This window comes from Ascaphus truei, chromosome 5, assembly GCF_040206685.1.
Source record: "Ascaphus truei isolate aAscTru1 chromosome 5, aAscTru1.hap1, whole genome shotgun sequence".
Taxonomy (NCBI): domain Eukaryota; kingdom Metazoa; phylum Chordata; class Amphibia; order Anura; family Ascaphidae; genus Ascaphus; species Ascaphus truei.
Genome location: NC_134487.1, coordinates 141489124 through 141513283, shown reverse-complemented (window position 1 = coordinate 141513283; position 24160 = coordinate 141489124). Strand labels below are relative to the sequence as shown.

The following is a 24160-nucleotide window of genomic DNA, read 5'->3' as shown; positions in this document are numbered from 1 at the left end:
ATAAGCAGGAAAGAGGTGCCAAAGATAGATTGTCTCAAACTAATTCCAACGCTTGAGTCACAATAAAATAATCCAATTTTCCCAACCGATCACCGGATTTCAACAGCGTCTTTTACTTTCAGATTCAAGCAGTGCGTTACTGCCAGACCTGATCTTCCTTTATGTAAATGTTTTGCTGATATGTTTCCATTGTACTCTTACAATGATATCCTTTGCCTGGACATTTGTCATATGTAAGGGATTCATGACCACCATCCGCTTATGTATGTATCTTTGCAGTAACAATGACCTGCAGTCTACATGTACTTCAGTTAACCCATTCATTCCAATACACCCTCGTGATGATATTTTCACATGATCTGCGAATTGAGACAAGGAATTGTAATTGTTTAAAGATGCTATACGTGTCTGTTAGCGCAATTAAACAGGTTTATCTGTGCCTAGTATCGCACGTCATCTTGTATTAAATTCAACACATAAACTGATAGCCACAATCACACACAGCTGGCTTTAAACCCGAATCAACCTGTTTCCAGAATGAAGCAGTGGTCATCAGGACGTGTGTCCTAGCAAATGAGAAGTTTTGACACATTGAGTCAATTGGCACATAGTATATTTTTGACATACAAGTTGGTCTGCTGTGTAGGATTGAGGCACTGACTTCATTTCCTGTGCCTCTCGTGATTCTGGGCTGTGATCTACCACAACGGAAACTCACTCAACGTAGTGTTACTGATGTAAAATGGATATTACGCTCTACTTAATGCGGGACACCAAAACAGACATTGCCAAAGAGAAGGGCTGCCTTCCACGGAAATATATAGGATTCCTTGTTATTTCTACACTAGAGGACATTTTTTTGGGGGGTGGAAGGGGGAGTTGAATTCCTAAGTTCAAGAGCTGGGTTAGGTAATGCGGAGAAGGACTGACATTATAATGACACATCTATGAAGAAAAAGAACATCGTTTAAAAAGTACAGAACTGTATTTGCTGTCTCTCTTACTAAATATGATATGACACCACGGCAATTGTCTTATTATACACATTTAAGTTGTATTTACCAAGCTTAGTTACCTTTTAAATTCTAATCTAAGTGACCCTTTCCTTGCTGCAGGGGATAATGTGGAGTCATGGGAAGTCTCACTAATCTGGTGTGGTTCTCAGTCAATCACTAAATGGTAGTGTCACATGTTCCTGCTCAGCATGTTGTTGTACTTTTTATAATGGGGCAACTGGAGAGTTGTTTAGTGATGTAGCTGTACATCAGGTTCAGGACTTCACCGACCACTTCTTGATCTGTACAGTCATTATGTCTAAACTCTTCTCCCTCAACACAATCTGAATTATTGTATGAAAATGTTGTGGACCAGACCATGCCAGTATAAATCATTGTATTGTATGTCTTTATTTATATAGCGCCATTAATGTACATAGCGCTTCACAGCAGTAATACATGTGGTAATCACATAAATAACAGATAATATAAATAACAGATCATGGGAATAAGTGCTTCAGACATAGAAGTAACATTAAGGAACAGGAGTCCCTGCTCCGAGGAGCTTACAATCTAATTGGTAGGTAGGGAGAATGTGCAGAGACAGCAGGAGGGAATTCTGGTAAGTGTGTTTGCAGGGGGCCACGCTTTATGTATCATGTGTCCAGCATCATTGGTGTTATCAAACACATTACTGCAATTAGTGTCAGGTTTCCTCTAGCAGTGACAGGGTTAAGAAGACTTTTAATCTCCACAGGTTAATGTTTAACCGTTATTTACTGCTGGGGCACATCCCCATTCATACACTAATTTAACCCTTTTCTTTCATCTTTTTTCTCCTTCTGAAAGCTCCTTTTTTTTTCTAAAGGCGTCTAGCTAAAGTGCAAGCTTCTCATCGGCGTATTATACCCAGCATAATAGATTAGAGGTTCCTTGCCCCGGGGTCTCTGTTCCTTTTTAGATGGGGTCGCTGCCAAATCACAGGGGGTGTGGGAAAAGCAGGGCAAACAAATGGGCTCAACAAGCCTTTGTGCCGTCCCCATCAATGTGACATTTTGAAGTGGATTGTACAGGAGGCCCGTGTTTATTCCCATGATATCTGACATTAACTTCCTTAACTCCCTTTGTGGTTCAGGGGCGTGCAGTACGTCGCTCTGCCCTGAAATGGGTAAGAGCGAACTGCTTTGGCCACTAATGTTGCTGAACGTTTTGAGAGTGAATGTCACATAGAATCTCTTATCCTGCTCACTAGTTTGTAAGTGAGCAAGTGTTCAGTGGAGTCCCAGCCAGTCCTGCAGTCAGAGGCAATGCCTTGGTATTTGGGGGTCCCTAAGAAGAAATACACCAGCATGAAGGTTAAGAGATTAATTGTGATATGTCTTCATGAGTGAAATATTTTTACATTGAACAAAGGTCAGCTGAAAATATAAATATAATTTGGGGGTAAATGGTGCAAGCTGGATGTGTCCATTTCCAAGCTACAACCGACTGCAATACAAGTAACTTTGATGATACGTTTTCACAAATACGAGAGGTAACTCTCAATGTATTACTTCCTGGTAAAATATTTGATAAATAAATGATCCATATGAGGGTTTTAGGGGGGGTGGGGGGCATAAAGGGGTTAATCTGTGCTCCATTCCAGGCTGACTGCTCACACATTACCTCCCACTGATCCCAGTCACATTCCAGATATTTAAGTGAAAATGTTATGAATATAAGCCAGCGATTTTTAATCATTTCTGTATGTGTGTAAAATGCTATTCAACAGAACATTGTGTGCCTCTTATACAAAGCAGATACCGACGGCTCCCATGAGATTTTCTGGTGGATAGGGTTACTGCAGTTTATTTCCTGCCTGGGCAGGATGATATGGGAGGACGTGTACAGTGTTTGCTTTAGGTTGATTTTGCTGCTAAGGCTGATGACGTTGTTAATCTTGGCCAGGCTCACAAAGGGGGAGTGTCTCAGTGGCTTGGCTGATGTCACCATAAAATCCACGTGGTCCAGCCCATTCACAAAAAAAAACCTCCCCCCAGCTTGTTATAAATAGGCAGCCTCAGCTCTATGTTGCAGTTAAAGATAAAGCAAGCGGGAACCAACAACAACAGAAGCAGCAGCAGCTGCTGAAGTAAAATAAGAACTCCAAGCAGAAGACACCCGTGAACCAACACAAGATTGGCTTTAATCTTTTTAACTATAAATATATCTTTTATAATTTGATGAACAAAAGCAATTTTTTTTCAGACACAACTTCGGACTAGACAAAGAAATTTCAAAGGAGCGGGAGAAGCTATTGATTCCCTTTGTTACAAGATCCACTGGTGATCAGCTTTCTCTGATTACTGAAACCAGTGCTGGAGAACCACCCAAATAAAGCCTGCTTTGTATTAGCAATGGTCAATATGGAAATCTGTGCCATAGAGTGTAGCACATTGAAAGGACTTTTGGCAGAGAGGATTCACAAATGCCTGATCTTGGACTGCAGGTCGTTTTTCTCCTTCAGCTCGTCCCATATCACCGAGTCCAGCAACGTGAGGTTCAGTACGATAGTGAAGAGGAGGGCTAAAGGAAGCATGGGCTTGGAGCACATTATCCCGAATGAGGAGCAGAGGTGCCGGCTGATCGCTGGGGTTTATGAAGTGGTGGTTCTTCTGGATGAGAGGACCTCTGACCTGGAGATGATTAGGAAGGACAGCACCATGATGCTGGCAGTCAATGCCCTGTGCAGAGACCCAAGAGGCAGCAGGATCTTCTTTCTGAAAGGTACATTGAAAATACAGTCCTATGTGCTGAGCACAAACAAATCATTCATCTGACCTATCTTGTGTACATGACATAGGTGCCCCATGTGGTTGCAGCTGATAAAAGCCTTCATAAACTACCATCACATATTTACCCACTGTTGAGAAGATCTGGGTCTGAACCACACTCCTTTTAGTAGTTTAATAAACTGTAATCACTTAAACACACATTGAGATAAGACCCAATCGCATTTGGTTTTGATACAATGGATCTTTACCGTGTTCAGCTGTGGTCCACGATGGTGAAACACAAATGTCTCAGTTACACAGAATCAAACCTTCTAATTCTAACTTATTATTTTATTTTTCCTTCTAGGTGGCTATGAAGCATTTTCTTCAGAGTGCCCCGAGTTTTGCAACAAATGTCCACCCCCGGTGGGACTGAGTCTGCCACTCAGTGCCAGCAGTGTGCCAGGCAGTGCTGAGCCTAGCTGTACCCCCTGTGGCACCCCCCTCTATGATCAGGTCAGTATGTGTACTAACAAGAGATTCAACAACTATATATACAATCTCCTACTACTACAATGATCTTTTCAGCACTGAAAGGGTTAAACACAGTGATCCTCCAGACTTCGCCCCTATCCTATCTGGCCCATGCTCTAAACTAATATTTGGCTGTAAACCGTGCTGATTACAGTTTAAAGCAGCAATACCTGTTGACACTCCTCCCCCCCATTATAATCAACACCACACAAATTGCTGCCTAGCATTACATTGTAGCTGCTGTGCAACCAAGATATTCAGCGCTGCAGTCTGAAATTATCAATACTCAACCAAGCGGCTTTAAAAAATAATAGCTACAATTAACATATTGCCATATGACATGTATGCTTTTATGAACAAAACAATTTACTAGTAGAATAATAATAATAATATAGTATCACTGCCATCTAAAGACCACCCTTTTCCAACAGAGAATGCAAATGTTTAATTGCATGGTGCTTTGCTTTTTACAACACAAATAGTTTAGTGTTTTTGGTTGTTTTGAGTCCCATTGTCCCTTATTTGATATATGTGATGCTTTCAATCCACTCACCGGTTTTTCTTTTTTTGTGTTACAGGGAGGACCAGTGGAAATCCTGCCTTTTCTGTACCTGGGCAGCGCTTATCACGCTTCCAGAAAAGACATGCTGGATACCCTTGGCATTACTGCCTTGATCAATGTTTCTGCAAACTGCCCCAATCACTTTGAGGGGCACTATCAGTACAAGTGCATTCCTGTGGAAGACAGTCACAAAGCAGACATCAGTTCCTGGTTCAATGAAGCTATTGACTTTATAGGTAAATATAAAACTGTCTTGATCACTTTTACACCAAAATACTGGGGGATTTAGTGACCAGATCCTCTAAAAATAGACCAACCTCCCTTTCAAAATCTTTATTGCTGTTAATGACGACTGCAACACATTGATATCCAGCCTCTTGTTTATTCCATGATGGACAGAGGCTCCAAATAAAAATGTATTCTCCTCTTTGGAAGTACAGTAGAGCAATTTTTTTTCATACATTGTTAAATAGAAATATTGTGAATTAACTAGGATTTTTTTGCTCTGTTATTATAAGCCAAGATTGAAGTACTCATTTATTCTCCATTATTACAAAATAAACTTTTACCGGCTATTTTAAGTTAACATTGTTTATTTGTGCCTATCTGACATAAATGTTTCTGAAATAATATAGAAGAAACTACCATTAATTGATATACCTTGCATGTTGGACTGTTTGCAAATAGTGGGCCATCAACATTATTTAGCTAATTATTCATACCTATGTGTAAATACATGTCCCCACAAATCCAACATTTGTGTTTCCATAAGGAGATGTGGCCTATTCTCCGATAGTAAAGGGGTTAATAGGAGTCTTCCCTCATTGAAAGTTCTGACTGGTAGTTCTCGAGATGCCTAAAACAATACTGCCATTTATACAGTTTTAGCTGCCGGAGGAATGATAGAATTTTGTAACCTCTGATTATCGTGTTTTACATCTCTTATACAGTATCCTAATAAAAACCCATCCTGCTTTATTTTTTTAGACTCTGTCAAAAACACAGGAGGAAGAGTGTTCGTCCATTGTCAAGCTGGGATCTCACGCTCTGCTACCATCTGCCTCGCTTACCTTATGAGGACCAACCGTGTCAAACTGGATGAAGCGTTTGAGTTTGTAAAGCAGCGAAGAAGCATAATTTCCCCAAACTTCAGCTTCATGGGACAACTCCTCCAGTTTGAGTCTCAAGTGCTAGCACCTTCCTGTTCAGTAGAGGCAGGCAGCCCCACCATATCCGTTTTGGACAGAGGGACTTCCACCACAACCGTCTTCAACTTTCCCGTTTCCATCCCTGTCCACTCTGCAACAAGCTCTCTAAGCTACCTTCAAAGTCCCATCACTACATCTCCAAGCTGCTAAGGTGCACAGCACAAGGACTTGGACTGAAACAAACTGATTAAATGTGTTATCAAGTGCAATAATTCTAAAGAACTATTTCTATTATCAACATTATCATTTTTGCTTTTAAACAGTCACTGTCACCAAGACGTGAATAACCTGTTTTCACAGCAAGCTAAACTGGTGAATCCACAGAACTTACAACTGACATGACTTGTTGACCAATATTTTGGACATATGTCCTAACCACTAAGGCGTTCAAGAGAAAAACAGGTCACAGAGTTGCCTTCTGTTTTTATGTCAGGCCTCCTTTTTTTTTTTTTTTTTTTTTAAATATTATTGTTATTGCCGTCTCCGTTTGATGGAGATCTGACAGTATTTCCATTCCTGAACTTTTTGTATTGCTAATAATAGATGAAGAGGCTAATGCCTATAAATTGTAAAGTTTTACATCCATTTTTATTTATTCTGCAAGCTGTGTCCTGCCTTTTCAACGAAGCAAAGAAAAAATATCTCAGTATTTTCTGGTACAGTAATTCCAGTTGGTATCTGAAGACTAGCTTCAATTTCCAAAGCACTGATGAAAAAAGCAATAGGCCGGAGCCTTCTTCTGAGTTTGCTGACTATTGTATATATGCTATGATTTTATTTATGATGCTAAATAATATATTTCTTCTTGGAGAAGACCTTTTTTTAATACAGAACTATGACTTTTTATACCGATCGAATAAATTATGACATTTGTATTTAAATTTGCCTGTTTTCCTTGTGGGTCCTAAATCTGTTTAGAAAAACTTATAATGCTGTCCATGCTGCCGCAGACCGCGCGTAGCACATTCACATTGCCTTAAGGCATTGATCACGCCCTACGGCCGCGCACGACAGTAGGAGGGGGCAGGAGGAATCGGTTGAAACTGATTTCTCGGCACGATAGGCAGGTCACGTGAGCGGTTCGCCTAATGAGGGCAAACCAGCTCTGTGACGTCACTGACGCCCCTAGACACACCCCCCCCATGGCGCGTAAAAATGCTCCCGCTACACGCGGGTGACGTCACGGACAAGCATGCCTCAGAGCGGCGAGAAGGCCTTAGAAATAGGTGAAATGCAACCTAAATATGTTCTTGCAATCTTTTTTTTTTTTGTATTGGTTCATAGAATAGTGACACCAATGTGATTTAAACAGGCACTTTAACACAATGAGTGATGAAAAATAAATAGTGCAGTGAATAAGTGATTAAATCTATTAATATAGAAAAGTGAATAACGGAATCTCATCCTCCAAGGAGAATTGTACACAATCTCCACTAATAGACAGCACTTCCAGGGATTAGGAGGGAGCAAGATCGTCAGTCAGGATTCCACCATAAATGAGAAGAGAGATAATAAAGTGCACTTCTGTGCACAGAAGTGCACTATATTATCTCTCTTCTCATTTATGGTGGAATCCTGACTGACGATCTTGCTCCCTCCTAATCCCTGGAAGTGTTGGTTCATAGAATACCATTACTTTTATTTACAAATCTTTCCATTCTGTTGAACTGGGAAATGGCTTTTATACTCTCTTATTTTTGTTATTATAAACACCACAAAAATAATTTTTAATGATTGGGTCCAAAGAGCTGCGCGCCCACCCAACGTAGTTTTATTTTTATTTATAAAATTATTATTTTTTGTACCAGGACGTAATACATTGAGATTTATCTCCTTGTTTTTTTTTTCAAGTACAGGAGGGCCCCGGGCATGCGGCGGGTTCCATTCTAAGAGCCCGCTGCAAAGTGAAAATCGCCGGAAAGCGGAACTGGCGATTTTTGGTGTGTGGGCATGCACTGACCGGCAATTCGCCCTTCTACGCATGCGCAACCTCGGCAAACCCCCCCCTGTTCTGCGCATGCCGAGGGAGCGGCTCAGTGAGTACTGACACTGACTGGCACTGAGAGTTTGAAGCAGGGGAACCTGGTTCAATTCCCGGTATCAGCTCCTTGTGACCTTGGGCAAGTCACTTTATCTCCCTGTGCCTCAGGCACCAAAACATAGATTGTAAGCTCCACGGGGGAGGGACCTGTGCCTGCAAAATGTCTCTGTAAAGCACTGCGTAAAACTAGCAGCGCTATACAAGAGCATGCTATTATTATTATGCGTGACTTCGGACTGACCCGTTCTGCGCATGCGCAGACATGGCGGCCCCTTCTCGCTACCGCCGTATCGCTGAAAAGCGGGGCACCGAGAAGCGGGGCCTTGCTGTAAGTTTAGTAACTGGTAATAAAACACCATTGCTACTTTTTGATCACTGCCCTGTACTACCTTCTAAGGCAGGGGTGTGCAAACTGGGGGGGCGTGGGATTTTTCAGGGGGAGGGGGCACGGCGGTTGCAGAGGCCCCGCGCTCCTCCCCACGGCATTAAAATGAAGTGCCGGGGATAACATGAGGCCTCTGCAACTCTACTTACTATGATTCAGATGGCTGGTGTAACGCCGCGTGGTCATGTGACGTGCCATGACGCCGACCAAAGAGGTAAGGGGGACGAGAGCAGTGCAGGGAGCAGGCAGAGGGATGCAGGTTCAAAAGTTTGCGCACCCTTGTTCTAAGGCAAATGAACACTACAGGGGTTGGGTTAACATCTGACTCATCTCCATACTTTCCATCCTCTCCCAAGCCCACCCATTGTGTATTCAACTCCTACCGGAGGGTTTCTGTGCTCTGAGATCCAAAGATCCCTCCTCCTTATTGCTGCTGATAAACAACACTAATTTATTTCTGAGGTGCTAATCTGAGCCACCGCAGAGCTGGGATCAGCTACTTATATATAGAGAGCGGCCACTTCTGAGTGTATTCGATTACCCCCTAAATGTAGAGCACATCTCTTCAGTAGGCTCTGAGCCCTCTGTTCGTGGGGGCGGGGGGTTTGAAGAGGGAGACTTTCTACTTTTGTCTCACATGTGCCCCTACAAAGCATGCTGTGGTGCTGCTTCCCAGTGCTGGGTAGGAGTTATGCTCCATTCAAATGATTAGGATTGACATATTATCCAGCACAGGAAAGCTGGCTTCATATTTTATTGAATAGGGGCTATATAAATAATTGGCTATTTGTATGAACAGCAAATTAACACAGCTTTTTGGCTTGAACTATTGTGAGATAGTTTACCTGTTTTGTGCATGTATATACAGTTCTGTGTGAAGTGTACTGTAAGTGAACATATTCGGTTTGATGGATGTAACCTTTTATTGGTGGGATTAATACATCTTAAACAGACATTATGGGTTAACCTTAAACATGATAAATGTTTGTTTTCAAATGAGAACTTAAGGCCATATTTACTAAGTAGTGCTAACCCACATTATGGCCCATTCAGGTTACTGAAGGATATACAAGGTGTTTTTCCACCACTACGTAAATATGGGCCATAATTTTTCATTTAATGCGAAAGCATATTAGGCCTCGTCCACAGGGATCGCGATGATGTGCGCGGCGCGAACAAGAGACGTCCCTCTATAGGGCCGCCCATAGTCTGAGCGCGATGGCGCAACCACATTTTCAGAAGACAAGAAATGTGTCTTTTCACGCGGTGGCGGCAGAGGAGTCACATGGTTTTTTTTTAACCAATGAGAGCGAAGGTAGACAAATCACCACTCTTCTGCCTGGTGATGCTGCCCAATAATACTTTATTGTACTTTGAATTCTGCAGTTGTTCTTTGCAGTAGTTGTTCTACATAAAAAAATAAATAAATAAATAAAAAAATATATATATATATATATATATGCAACTGTATCCACATCGCTCAAAAAAAAAGTATACAGTATCTCTTAGCCAAGGAATACAAAAATACTGTATGAGAAAGTTTTCACCGGTTTTTATAATGTAGTATAAAAATATCGACCTGTATTTTCTTGTATATTTTCTTAATCCAAACTTTAAAAAAGTATAGCGCACACAGTGTGTATATATATATATATATAGTTAAAAAAAACTAATAACAATTATGTATGATAATGGCTAAGGACAAAAACATTTTTTGGCAGGGGAAGTACCAAAAAAAGTGCCATGTTTGCCCCCCCTGTCTTGCGTGCCATCTCAAAACCAAGTCCACAGATCACTGCAGAGATGGGCATGGGCACCGCCATGCACGCATGCACACACGCGCCCACAATGGACTTAGCCTAAGGGTCTATGGCCTAGATGCACTTAACTTTTGAAACTTGATTTAGTATCTCTCACGGTAGAAGAGCTATATACAGCTCAACCCCGTTATAGCGTGATCCGCTATAACGCGGATCCGCTTATAACGCGGTTTGAGCATGTACCCCGAATTAAATAAAAATTTAACATTTTTTTTGCACACTACACACTGCATACACTCACTGCGTACTGCACACACTCACAGCACACACACTGCACACATTCACAGCACACACACTGCATACACTCACTGCACACTGCATACACTCACAGCACACTGCACACACACTCACAGCCTCCCTACCTTTGGTATTGGCTGCTGAGATCGGAGCGGGGCTGGCGGGTAGGGGTCGGAGCAGGGCTGGCGGGGGGGGGGGTCATAGCGGGGCGGGGTCGTAGCGGGGCTGGCGGGGGTCAGAGGGGGGCTGGGCGGGGGGTCGGAGCAGGGCTGGCAGGGGGGGGTCAGAGTGGGGCTGGCATCGGAGCGGGGCTGGCATCAGAGCAGGCTGGCGGGCGGGGGGGGTGATTGGAGCGGGGCTGTGATCGGAGCGGGGCTGGGGGGGGAAGTGAAAGCTGCTTATTGAAGTGCAGGGGAGTTACGATGGCTGCTGAGGGGAGTTACGGTGGCTGCTGAGGGGAGTTACGGAGGCTGCTTGGGGACATCTAGGGCTGCCGGCTCCTCACTCCACCTCTTCCTCCCTCCTCTCTCCTCCCCCTGAAAGGGCACGCGGCGGCCATTTAAAAAAAAAAATGAGCGCGACCCCGGTAATAGCGCGGTCGGATCTGGTGGCCCCTGAGGACCGCGCTATAACGGAGTTGAGCTGTATATATACAGGTAGTCCTCGCTATCCAACGTTTCACTTTACAACGAATGGCATATCCAACGCTTTACAATGCAACCCTATAGGGCTTTTTTCAGCGCCAGAATGCATTATCCGACGCCTGAATGCGTTATCCAACACTCACCGCCACTGATTAACATGGGACTCACTTTACAACGGTTTCACTATCCAACGCTACTTCCAGAACGGATTCCGTTGGATAACCGAGGACTGCCTATATAGCTTCTTTTTTTTTTTTAACAGATATCATTTTATTCACTTATTTCTGTAAACACATTTCTTCATGAAATCCATGTAATAATAATAGTAATAATAATAATAAAAAATGATGACCATTATTGCAATAAATAATGTGATACATTTAACACATTTGAATTAAAATGACCACTTGAGGGCTATGTAATTTGTATTTCTTAGCAAACCCTACTGCAAAAAATGATCTTTGATGCTCGAAGCTACCAATGCACTGCACAGGAATGTCTTCGGCAGACATCATAAATACCCTACAGATAAAACACAGAAAGGATAACATCCATAGGGGTTAGTTACTAAAGCCTCCCACCTGCAAAAATAGGGAAAAACGTGCAAAAAAAATTGCATCACATTTCTCAAAGGAAATATTCACATTGCTATAATTCCTTTTCTTTGGTCAATCTGATGCTGTTTTTTGCACTGATTTTGCAGCCGGGAGACTTTAGTAAATAAACCCCCATATGTACAAATATTAAGCCTTTAGTACCTGATATGGCCAGTTAGTTGTGGATTGAGCATGACTAGCTTAGGCTACTAAGGAGATAGTATATTAAAGCTGCAGTTCAAACAATATCCTACGTGTTTTTTTTTTTAATAAATCAGTTCTGAACTATGAGAAAAAAAATTCTTAATGTATTCTAATGTAACAAGCATGTTTGTTTCTATAGCAAACACTTACAAAGTCACATCCCCTTCCTCTTCTGAAACAGGCTCTGGCTCTTGAGCCCTGCCCTCTCTCTAACAGTGCACCAATTGTATCTATTGCCTGCCTGGTCACATTATCTTCCACACAGAACTTTGCATCTTGAGTAGTCTTCTGCAGCCCTAACACTGATTTAAAGAACCCTGAGCCGCATCTTCCGCTATCTATTACAGAAGAACGGGTCGCTCGGCAATTTAGCTAATCACATGTCAGAGTGTGAATATTATATATTGAAAGGTGGGACATTTATTTGCACCCATCCAATGAGCAAATGTTCAGTGTGCAGATTGTATTGATGCACATATTGAATGAAAAAATGTAAACGACAGCTTTAATATGTTCTACAATTGTAATATTATTATTTTTATAATTTATTCTAGTTTGGCCTGTCTTATCTTGCCTTTGTACAGTGGCCATTATATACATAGGCAAGAAACGTGTAACACTACCCTGGGATTTGTGATACAAAATTGGTGATCATTTTTTGGCATTTTGGGTGAGTTAATTGAACTCACAAATTGGTAAAAAAAATTCCATTCCTGTTTATTTTTATTTTTTAAATCAGATAATCCATTAATTAATTATTCTGGGGCAAACAATATGCACCAGATAGATGTATTAAAGGAAAAATCTCATTGAAAGCAACTGGATCTTTTTGTTTGATCTATTTGGATGTGATTTCTGTTTCAAAATTGCCCCGCTTCTGCCTTGATGCATTGACCCCAGAATTGGAAACCGTATACCAGTGTATTTCCAAAGTGATACAAATGATTATCATGTCTGTGGAGGATTCACAATGCTTCCTCAGTATAATGTTAATTTCATGAATTACCTATAATTTGATTAAATATGGTACCCACAGTTATGCATGACTAAAGAGTAGGCATTAAAGTCTCAAATACAAATGACTTTGTTATTGTGCATGCGTCACTTGGCAACTGCAGCGTACAAGTTAATGGCACATTTTCTTCAACAGCTAAAAGATTGAGACACAGTAAATATATATTTAGTGTAAAATCTACCCTTTTCGGGATTGCTCTGAGGCAGAAAGAGCCAAACTGTCTTGTCTAATGTACACTGAATGCTTTTAAACTAAGCCCTTCTGGTTAGAGATCCTCCCCAGCTATAAAAGTTGTATCTGTCACTTGAACACTTACCTCTGCATCTCTTTCTCCCTTTATGAGTATATTTGTCCTGTAGGCATCATACCCACAAAAGGACAACATTGGGTAGGCTTCCTAGTAGCCTTTCAATATAAAGGCTGCATCTACTATTGTACCATACTGCCTGCAATGCCAGTGACAAATGGGGAAATGGTATTTATTATAACACAAATGACAGTGTACTGTAGGGTCTACCTTTTTGGGATTGCTGTGGTGAAAAGGTAGGATTATTATGTTTTGTAACTGAAGATCCCATATTTTGAATTAAGCAATGTGAAAGGGTGAATAATATTGTGTTGCTGACTTTATGCAGCATGTTTGATAGAATTAAGAAACAAATGGGTAATTATAATTGTAACGCATAGTTTTTCTTATTTGTCTATGTAAAGCATGTGACAATATATATTACTGCATTCTTACCTAAGCTGGCAAACGTTTGTAGCGCTCTTGTTATGCATCTGTCAAAATCCTGATTGTGTGCCTATCTAAATGGCCGCTTTCTGACTGTGCTGCAGTCTGAAATGCTGCAGCTATGTAATATTATATTACAAAGTGTAACATTGTTTCAACTTTCAGAGTAATATACAGTCTGCTGTTTGAAACTCGTAAAAATAGTAAGACTGTTACCAGCCCCCAAGTCCGGTGCTTATGCCCTGTGTAGTGTAAGGCTTTGGTCCCGCTGCGTCCAGCGGCGCGCGCGGCCGCGTGCGCGTTCCTCACCAGCAGGGGTATCCTTTCCTAGCCGGTCCCAGTCCCCCCTCGCTGCACGGCTCACAACGTGCTGTGGTGCGTCAGCCGCCAGGGGATGCAAGAAAATTGTGATCCCGAGCGGTGACGCGTCATGTGGTGCGCTGATGAGCCTATCAGCGGCGGGGGCGGGAGCAGGAGCTGTCAGACAGCTTCCTCCACAAGGTAGGGGGTGGTGTGTGTGTGTGAGGAGGGCATTTGTGGGGGAAGGGGGAGGGAACGGGAGCTGCTTACCTTCCAGCAGCCCGCAGCAGCTCCCTCCTGCAGCCCGGGAGACCGAGCCTATGGAGAGAGGGGGGGGAGTAGCGGGTCTCTCCGCTCAAACCACGTCCTCCCCCCTCCCACTCCCGCCCCCCTCCCGCTCCGGCTTCCTACAGACCGCTTATCGTGGTCTGTGCCTGTCAGCGCGCCGCCTGGCTGCAGTGCAGGCGCGCTGACTGAGGCAGCGGGGCCGTAGCCTTATTCAGACTTGTAACATGATACCTTATCCAAGTGTTCTTCAGATAATTAAACCTGGGAATCAGCTGATTCAACAGGGTGTTACTCTATATCAGGGCACTGTTTTATCCTGACAGATCACTCTTTGATAAAGCGCCCTGAACGTGAAACGCGTTAGAGGATCTGTCAGGACTTTGTTCACATGTTTTTTTAAGCCAATAAATTTTTTAAATGGCTCCACTGTCCTATGTTACACTTTCTTCAGCTGTACTCCGGTTTTCTTCTTTGAATCATTTTTGATGCTGTTTGAAACACAGCAACAGATCTGTTTGTGATACATTGTGGCCAAAAGGCAGAGCGCAAAAAGGTGTCAGAGCTGGTTTCAAAAGAGGAAATGGATATGACTTTCTAAATGATTGCTGTAGCAACCAAAAAATAATCAGTACATAAAAACAATCATTAAAAATGTCATTACAAGTTTAAAAAAATTAGCATTAAGAGTAAAAAAAAAACAAAGTTGGTGATATAGTGGGGTGTGTGTTCAATTTTTTTTTACCTTTTATCTAGTAGATATGATCACAACCCAACAGCAGCCATATGAAAAGTTTGATAGTATGTCTTGGGTGAGCTTGTCACACAGTGCATTCTTGAAAATCTATCAATCATATTTCTTTGAGGAAGAATGAGCCAAACTTTCTTGTCAAATGTAAACTAAATGCTTTTAAACCAAGCTCATCTGGTCAGATATCCTCCTCACCTTTAATAGTGTTATTTGTGCCTGGAACATTTACCTCTGAATCTCTCTCTCTCTCTTCTCTCTCCTTTTAATATTAAGGCTGCATCTACTATTGTGCTTTACTGCAACGACAGTGACAAATGGGGAAATGACCGCAAGCTAAAACATTTATGATAACATTAATTGCATAGTAAAACTGTGAACTCTTCCAGGCATGATATTCTTATATTAATCAGAAAACTGATTATAGGAACATTGTTTTGAGAACATGTGCCTGCAAGTACTGGTTGATCTGCCAAACACTGCTTTGTCGCACCCCCAGAACTTTTAGGCATTGAAAAGGTAACATGCTTACTGCTGCTTGTATGAAATTTCTGCCCAGTCCTTGACAGTGCTGGGCCCCATACTGCACCCCCTTGAGCAGCAATGACTTCAACTAAGCATTTCTTGTAACTGCTGGTCAGTCTCTCACATCAGTTTTGAGGAATTTTGGCCTATTCCTTCTTAGAGAACTGCTTCAACTCAGTGACATTTGAGGCCTAAGGCTGCGCTTATAGTGCTGGCGACAGCAATGTGACGTTGCATCAAAACAAATGCATTGCCGGCGTCGCGTGTACTTATAGTAAGCGTGGCGCGATGGAGCGACAACTTGGTCGCGATCGCTCGAAGTCATTTCAATTTGATTTTTCCAGCGACCGCAACCTGACGTCACCGTCGCCAGCACTATAAGAGTAGCCTTACTTGCATGGACAGCTTACTTCAGGCCCTGCCACAACATTTCGATGGGGTTTAGGTCTGGACTTTGACTAGGCTATTCTAGAACGCGGAACTTCTTCTGCAGCCATTCTTTTGTAGATCTGCTTGTATGTTTAGGATCATTGTCTTGCTGCATGACCCACTTTCTCTTCAGCTTCAGCTCACGGCTGGATGGTCTGACATTCTCCTCTAGAATCTTCTGATACATTGCGGAATTCATGGTTGTGTCAAGGATGGCAAGCCATCCAGTTTCTGAGGCTCTTTGGCGAGCTTCAGATGGGCAGCAATGTCGAGAGCAGTGGTTTCCTCCTGGCTATCCTTCCATGAACACCATTTTTATTCAGTCTTTTTCTGATAGTTGAGTCATGAACACTCACATTAGCCAAGGCGAGAGTGGCCTGCAGGTCCTTATATGTTACTCTGGGGTTCTTTATGACTTCCTGGATGATTTGCAGGTTTGTTCTTGGAGAGATTTGTACACTGTCTGACAGTGGATTGGTGGAGCCCCAAATCCTTAGAAATTAATTTGTAACCCTTTCCAGACTAATGATCATCAATAACGGCTTTTTTGAGATCCTCAGAGATTTATTTTGATCATGGCATGGCGTGTTTCCACACACCTGTATGATGAAGACAAAACTCACAAAGTTTCTTATCTTTATATAGGGTGGGGCCTCCCAAATTCACCCCTGAAGATCGACCTAATTATTTAAACACCTCATTCTAAGTATCCCCTTTAATTTAGCTGATAAAACCAGGATTTCACTTACTTTTGCACATACCTGACTCTTAATTATTCATTGTTTGTCTAATTCATACATCATTTTGTTTCAAAAGACATGGAATTAGTTAATATAAACCCTATTGGATATTTAAGCAAAGACTGTTTTTGATTCAAGAAAGTTATCATGGAGAAACTATGGAATTTCCACAATTATCATTGCGGTTCACAAACTTTTTCTAATCTAATCACACTGCCTGAACCTATAAACAAACACATTGACAATGTGCCTTTTGCAACTACCAGGATCAGTGCATCCTAACATCGAATAGCTGGATATAAATAAATTATTAGTAATATGAAATGGGATTCAGACTATGTACTAACTGAATGTAAAAAATTCTAATATTTTGATGATTAGACTAGAAGCTTGTTGACAGAATATCAGGTTCCACAATATTCTGATTCGTTGTACTCTAAAGAAAGTGTTTATCTGTACTGAAATAAGGATTGGAGTTATGTCCCTGCTAAAAACAAGGAGAGGGTTATATGTTTACTGCTTTTGTTTTCAAACAGGATCCACATATAAATCTAATGTGCAATCACTGAACTTGCATAATATATGTGTTTGTTTTCAGACTAGTTGGTATTTAAACACACAGATACCCAACAAACTCTGAGAAACCTCAAACATTACAACATAATATATATAGATATTTATATAAGTGTCAAAAGGAGTGTTATTGGGCGTGGCTAAATGTATACAACAAAAAAACAAACAAAGATGCCCAAAGCTACTTCCAATGTGACAAAAATAAACCGTGCAATACCTATATATTCTCTTGAAAAAGGGTCATTTAGTTCAACCCTTTGGTCAAAGCATCTTAACCCTGCTAGCCAACTTCAAGACATGACCTTTAGCAGGTCCTAATACTCCCTGAGTTAAAAGTCTTATTTACCTGTATAATAACAGGAAGAATGATCAGCATTGAATCTGTCGTAATCCAGCAAAATGAAACTGACCTGCCAACTTGTAAAGTGGGGAGGGGCGAGCTTAAACCATGGGGGGGAGGGGCCACTATCCTCCCAAAAACAGCTGAGACCAGCTGCACACAGGTAATAAACACACAGATACCCAACAAGCTCTGAGAAACCCCAAACATTTCCCCACTTTCCAAGTTGGCAGGTCAGTTTCATTTTGCTGGGTTACGACAGATCCAATGCTGATCATTCTTCCTTTAATTATACAGGTAAATAAGAATTTGAACTCAGGTAGTGTTAGGACCTGCTAACGGTCATGTCTTGAAGTTGGCTAGCAGGCTTAAGATGCTTTGGCCAAAGGGTTGAACTAAATGACCCTTTTTGAAGAGAATATATAGGTATTGCACTGTGTATTTTTGTCATATTGGAAGTAGCTTTGGGCATCTTTATTTGTTTTTAGTTGGTATTTAACATGAAGCTCCATGCAAAAAGCTCAGCTTTAAATAAGTGCAATCAGAGTTCATATATATGGTGCTGCAGGATAAATATAACAACTCATTTTTTTTTCAAAAGTAAACTAGTACTTTCACTATGACCGAGATTAATTCAAATCATATCACAGAATAATTAAAGCACATACATTGGAATAACATAGCATAATACTCTATTGAGGCCTGCGTGTTATCATTGCTGAAACTCACTAATAAACATTAACATAGGCAACAAGGAAAAGGCAGAGGTACTAAATAAATTAATTGCCTCTGTATTTACTAAGGAGAAGTAATTTAAAAAAAATTGCAACTGGAGAAAGCCACAACCTCTATATTAACAAACAATTGGTTAATTGAGGAAGAAGTGCATACTGTAGGTAGCTTGATAAAATGAAAGTAAATAAGGCACCTAACAGAGCTAAGTCCAATAGCCAAACCATTACATTTAAAATTCAAGGACTCCATTTCCACAGGCTCAGTACCACAAGATTAACGTAAAACTGACTTGGTGCCTATATTTAAAAAGGGAGCTAGATCACAACCGGGTAATTACATACCTGTAAGCCTGAAATTAATAGTGGGGAATCTACTAGAAGGTTGAGTACGGGATCATTTTCATGAATACCTATTAGATAATAAAATTATTAGTAATAGTCAGCATGGATTTATGAAGGATATGTCGAGCCAAACAAACCTGATTAGTTTCTTTGAGGAGGTAAGTAGGAATTGAGACCAGGGTAGTGCAGTTAATGGGGTTTACTTAAATTTTGCAAACACTTTTCTTATGGTGCCACACAAGAGGTTAATGTACAAAATAAAGCAAATTGGTCTCGGTAAAAATATGTGCACCTGGATGGAAAACTGGTTGAAGGATAGACAACAGAGAGTTGTCATAAATGTAACTTTCTGGTTGGGCTAAAGTCGTGAGTGGAGTCCTCAGGGATCGGTGCTGGGACCCCTGCTTTTTAACTTGTTTATTAATGACATTGAGGTTGGTATAGAGAGCAAAGTCTCCATGTTGCTTATGACACTAAATTGTGTAACGTAATTACAGAGCAGGATGTAATTTCTCTCCAGACATTGATAGACTGGAAACTTGGGCAGCTAATGGCAGATGACGTTTAATCCAGATAAATGTAAGGTTATGCATTTGGGAAACAAGAATAAACAGGCGACTTACAAATGAAATGGGGCAAAAGTAGGTCAGTCCGTGATGGAGAAGGATTTAGGAGTGCTTGTAGACAGCAGGCTTAGCAATAGTGCACAATACAGTGCAGTAGCTGCAAAGGCAAACAAGATCTTATCTTACATTAAACAGAGTATGGATGGAAGGAAAGTAAGCATAATCATGCCACTGTATAAAGCATGAGTAAGATCACACCTTGAATATGGATTACAGTTTTTGGCACCACTCCATAAAAAAGACATTATGGAACTAGAAAAAGTGCAGGGAAGAGCCACCAAATTAATAATGGGGGTGCAAAATCTGATTTAAGTGGAGAGGCTAGCTAAAATAAAGTTCTTTAGATGGAGACTGTGATGGCAGATACAATAGATATCTACAGAAAAAGGTTGGGCATTTTTTAAGAAAATAAAGGTATACAGGGATATGTCTATTAAGTAAACATGGGAAGGATGTTGATTCAGAGAGTAGCTATTATTTGGAATCAGTAAGGAATTAATTATTTTCCCCCTTATGAGATATCATCAGATAATGTTTCACTGAGATTATTTGTTTGCCTTCTTCTGGATTATTATACTGTAAATACAAATATAGGAAAAGTAACTGTCGTCTAAATTTAGCTTAGGTTGAACTCGATGGACATATGTCTGTTTTACAAACCTCATCTACTATGTAACTTTGTAACATAGATACAGCTACCAGAGACAGGCCTGCAAACCCTGTAGTCACTTACCCAAATAACATGCCGTTTCCTCAGCTTGTTTAAACTTGAAAGGGGAGCTTAACTAAACATTATCCCTTTATGCGGGTCAAGAAAAATACTAATAGAGAGTACAGATGTAGCCATGTAGCCACACTTATTGCAAAGTGCTGATGTGCTGCAGCGGGATATACACAAAGTAACAGAGGAAGAAGCGGTCATTGTTTTGAATCAGCCGCGCATGAGAAGGGGGAGGGGCTATCACGCCAGCAGGTGCAATAATGTTCTCGACTATTGCCAGGTCCCCCTGGGTCCCCCCTGGTCCCAATTGGAACTCCGCTTACCTCCGCTGCGGCCGGGGAGACTGCGGGGAGGAGTGCGAGCAGTGTAGGGAGAACTCAGGTGGTTCCATACCATAACCATCCGGATAGAAGGCAGCTGGTTCTACCCAAGAACCTACAGCCTATGGTCCTACGATCTGTAAATGATGACCATGGGCCTCTGGGAGTGGAGAAGACCTTCGGCCTAATACGATACCGGTTCTTCTGGCCTATGATGAGAGAGTCGGTAGAATACCATTGCCGCAGATGCTCACGGTGTATACAGCGGAAGACATTGCCTACGAGAGCAGCTCGAATGGCCCATCTGAAGAGCTCGGGCCTCTTGACCTCGTATGCATGGACTTCCTATGCATTGAGACAGATTCGAGAGGCATCAGGAATGTACTCGTGATCACGGACCTCTATACCCGCTACGCCCAAGCCTTCCCCACCAAAGACCAGAAGGCCATTATGGTGACTAAAATGTTATGGGAACGGTACTTCGTACACTACGGGCTACCAAATCACCTACACTCGGATCCAGGGCGAGACTTTGAAAGCAAGCTCATCCGAGAGTTGCGGAAGCTACTGAATATTGTCAAGTCCCAAACGACTCCTTACATCCGGAGGGAGATGCTCTGCCCTTGAGAGGTTCAACCGGACGCTACTCGACATGCTGGCACCCTAAAGGGTTCACAGAAGGGCCACTGGAGCAAACACATGGAGTCATTAGAGCACGCTTATAATTGTACCAGACACAAATCACAGGATTCACTCCCTATTTCCTAATGTTCGGGCGAGAGGCACAGCTGCATGTGGACATCCTTCTGATGGTATCTACCGATGGGGTACCCAACAGGACGCATTATAAGTACGTTCAACGTCTCCAAAAAAAGCCTGCAACGCGCCTACCAACTAGCAGAGAAAGCATCAGCCCATCTGAATGCCTGCAACAAATGGCGCTACGACCACAAGGTCCAACATCGGGAGCTTTGTCCTGGATACGCCGTTCTCCTGCGCAATCTAGGGATTCCCGGCAAACACAAGCTGGCCGACCGTTGGCGCGACAGAGTTTTTAAAGTGGAATTTCAGATGCCGGGCCTCCCTGTCTACCGCATACGAGACGCGGATAGCAGGGTAAAGGTCTGGCACCACAACCATCTACTGCCTATCCCGCAAGTGGGCGATGATGATCCCGAAATAGAGACTGTAGCATTGGTCAGTGAGCCAGAGGGATCTGACGAGAACTCGGAATCTGTGACAGAAACAACGAGGATCCTATGGAAGGACCCTCGTTTAGCGTAAACAGAGATCAAGGGGCACCTCCCGAAGGATCAACGGGAAATGGGCCCAGGCCAACTGTACCCATTTCAGCTGCTTCAACGAGCCCTCCTCTGGTCCCCAGGAGTCCAAGTTTCGTACCGAAAAGAGACTTTACAGAGACTGTGGCATCCCCTATGAGAGTGTCAGAGCCTCAAGCTCACGACCATTACTCCCCAGAGGGAAGGTGGAGGAAGAGCTTCCCAGAAGCAATAGATTATGGCATCCTCCCAATCAGGTGGCCTATGATTCATTTGGGGCACCCGACTACGAGTCTCTGCAGTGGTCTCAGAGCAGGCTGGTGTCTGTAATAGCCATGTTCACACAGTTGTGTAACCTTGTTTAAAGCCATGGACTGTTAAGTTGTATACAGTTAGGTCCAGAAATAATTGGACACTGATACAAGTTTTGTTATTTAGGCTGTGTACCAAAATAAATTCAAGTTACAGTTAAATAAGGAATATGGGCATAAAGTGCAGTCAATCAGCTTTAATTTGAGGGTATTCACATCTAAATGGAGGAAGGGTTTAGGAATTACATCTCTTTAATATGTAGCCCCCTCTTTTTCAAGGGACCAAAAGTAATAGGACAATTGACTCAAAAGCTGTTTCATGGACAGGTGTGGGCTATTCCTTCGTTATTTCATCATCAATTAAGCAGGTAAAAGGTCTGGAGTTGATTCCAGGTGTGACATTCGCATTTGGAAGCTGTTGATGTGAACCCACAACATGCGCTCAAAGGAGCTCTCAATGCAAGTGAAACAGGGCATCCTTAGGCTGCAAAAAAAAAGAAAATCCATCAGAGAGATAGCAGGAACATTAGGAGTGGCCAAATCAACAGTTTGGTACATTCTGAGAAAAAAAAGAACGCACTGGTGAGCTCTGCAACACAAAAAGGCTTGGACATCCACGGAAGACAACAGTGGTGGATGATCATAGGATCCTTTCCATGGTAAAGAAAAACCCCTTCACAACATCCAGCCAAGGAAGAACACTCTCCAGGAGGTAGGCATATGATTATCCAAGTCTACCATAAAGAGAAGACTTCACGAGAGCAAATACAGAGGGTTCACCACAAGGTGCAAACCATTCATAAGCCTCAATAATAGAAAGGCCAGATTAGACTTTGCCAAACAATATCTAAAAAAGCCAGCCCAGTTCTGGAACAGCATTCTTTGGACAGATGAAACTAAGATCAACCTGTACCAGAATGATGGGAAGAAAAAAGTATGGAGAAGGCTTGGAACGGCTCATGATCCGAAGCATACCACATCATCTGTAAAACACGGTGGAGGCAGTGTGATGGCATGGGCATGCATGGCTTACAAAGGCACTGGGTCACTAGTGTTTATTGATGATGTGACAGAAGACAGAAGTAGCCGGATTAATTCTGAAGTGTATAGGGATATATTGTCTGCTCAGATTCAGCCAAATTTAGCGAAGTTGATTGGACGGCGCTTCACTTTACAGATGGACAATGACCAAAAGCATACTGTGAAAGCAACCCAGGAGTTTTTTAAGGCAAATAAGTTTAACATTCTGCAATGGCTGAGTCAATCACCTGATCTCAACCCGATCGAGCATGCATTTCACTTGCTGAATACAAAACTTAAGGCAGAAAGACCCACGAACAAACAACAACTGGAGACGGCTGAAGTAAAGGCCTGGCAAAGCATCACAAAAGAGAAAACCCAGCGTTTGGTGATGTCCATGTGTTCCAGACTTCAAGTAGTCATTGCCTGCAAAAGATTCTTGACAAAGTATTAAAAATGAACATTTTATTTATGATTGTGTTAATTTGTCCAATTACATTAGAGCCCCTGAAATAAGGGGACTGTGTATGAAAATGGTTGCAATTCCTAAACGTTTCATAATATATTTTTGTTCAACCGCTTGAATTAAAGCTGAAAGTCTGCACTTCTATTGCATCTCGGTTGCTTAATTTCAAATCCATTGTGGTAGCTTAAGGAGCCAAAATTATGAAAATTGTGTCAGTGTCCAATTATTTCTGGACCTAACTGTATCTAACACTGCATTTTTATTGCGTAAATATGAGTGTGTATGTCGTTCCCAAGCGGAGACGTTAGTTTGTTCACCAGGGGGAGAATATAACCAGGTCCCCCTGGTCCCCTCTTGGTCACCATGGGTCCCCGCTTACCTCTGCTGTGGCCGGGGAGACTGCGGTTAGTCAGGGAGGCTGCGGGGGGAGTGCGAGCAGTGCAGGGAGTGCTCCGGAGGCTCCGCAGTGGGACGCCGGTTTGGGCACCGCCATTTTGGGTGCTTGGCGCATGCATGACATCCGGTGAATGCGTTTAGGAGCATAGATGCGGAGGCCATGTTAGGTAGAAGCTCTGCAGGGGAACTACAATTCCCAGCAGCCCCAGGGTATGCTAGTCAGGTGCAGACACAGAGTCAATAGGGTTGCAGCCATCCCCTGCTCCCAAAAAGGATA

At 42.3% G+C, this 24160-nt stretch overlaps 1 protein-coding gene across 1 annotated transcript; it reads left to right on the top strand.

The window, feature by feature from the left end:
- Window positions 1–3062: 3062 nt before the first annotated feature.
- On the top strand, window positions 3063–6933 carry DUSP1 (dual specificity phosphatase 1). Its single transcript, XM_075600988.1, has 4 exons — window positions 3063–3761; window positions 4116–4264; window positions 4861–5080; window positions 5832–6933. The coding sequence occupies exons 1-4, from the start codon at window positions 3392–3394 to the stop codon at window positions 6200–6202; spliced, it is 1110 nt and encodes a 369-aa protein (XP_075457103.1). The 5' UTR covers window positions 3063–3391; the 3' UTR covers window positions 6203–6933.
- Window positions 6934–24160: the final 17227 nt, after the last annotated feature.

Bases quoted from the DNA above. Each gene is read 5' to 3' on its own strand.
- DUSP1 (XM_075600988.1), top strand. From the start codon at position 3,392: ATGGTCAATATGGAAATCTGTGCCATAGAGTGTAGCACATTGAAAGGA. The intron at 3,762-4,115 runs GTACATTGAAAA...TTTTCCTTCTAG, and splicing joins CAGGATCTTCTTTCTGAAAG to GTGGCTATGAAGCATTTTCT. The intron at 4,265-4,860 runs GTCAGTATGTGT...TTTGTGTTACAG, and splicing joins GCACCCCCCTCTATGATCAG to GGAGGACCAGTGGAAATCCT.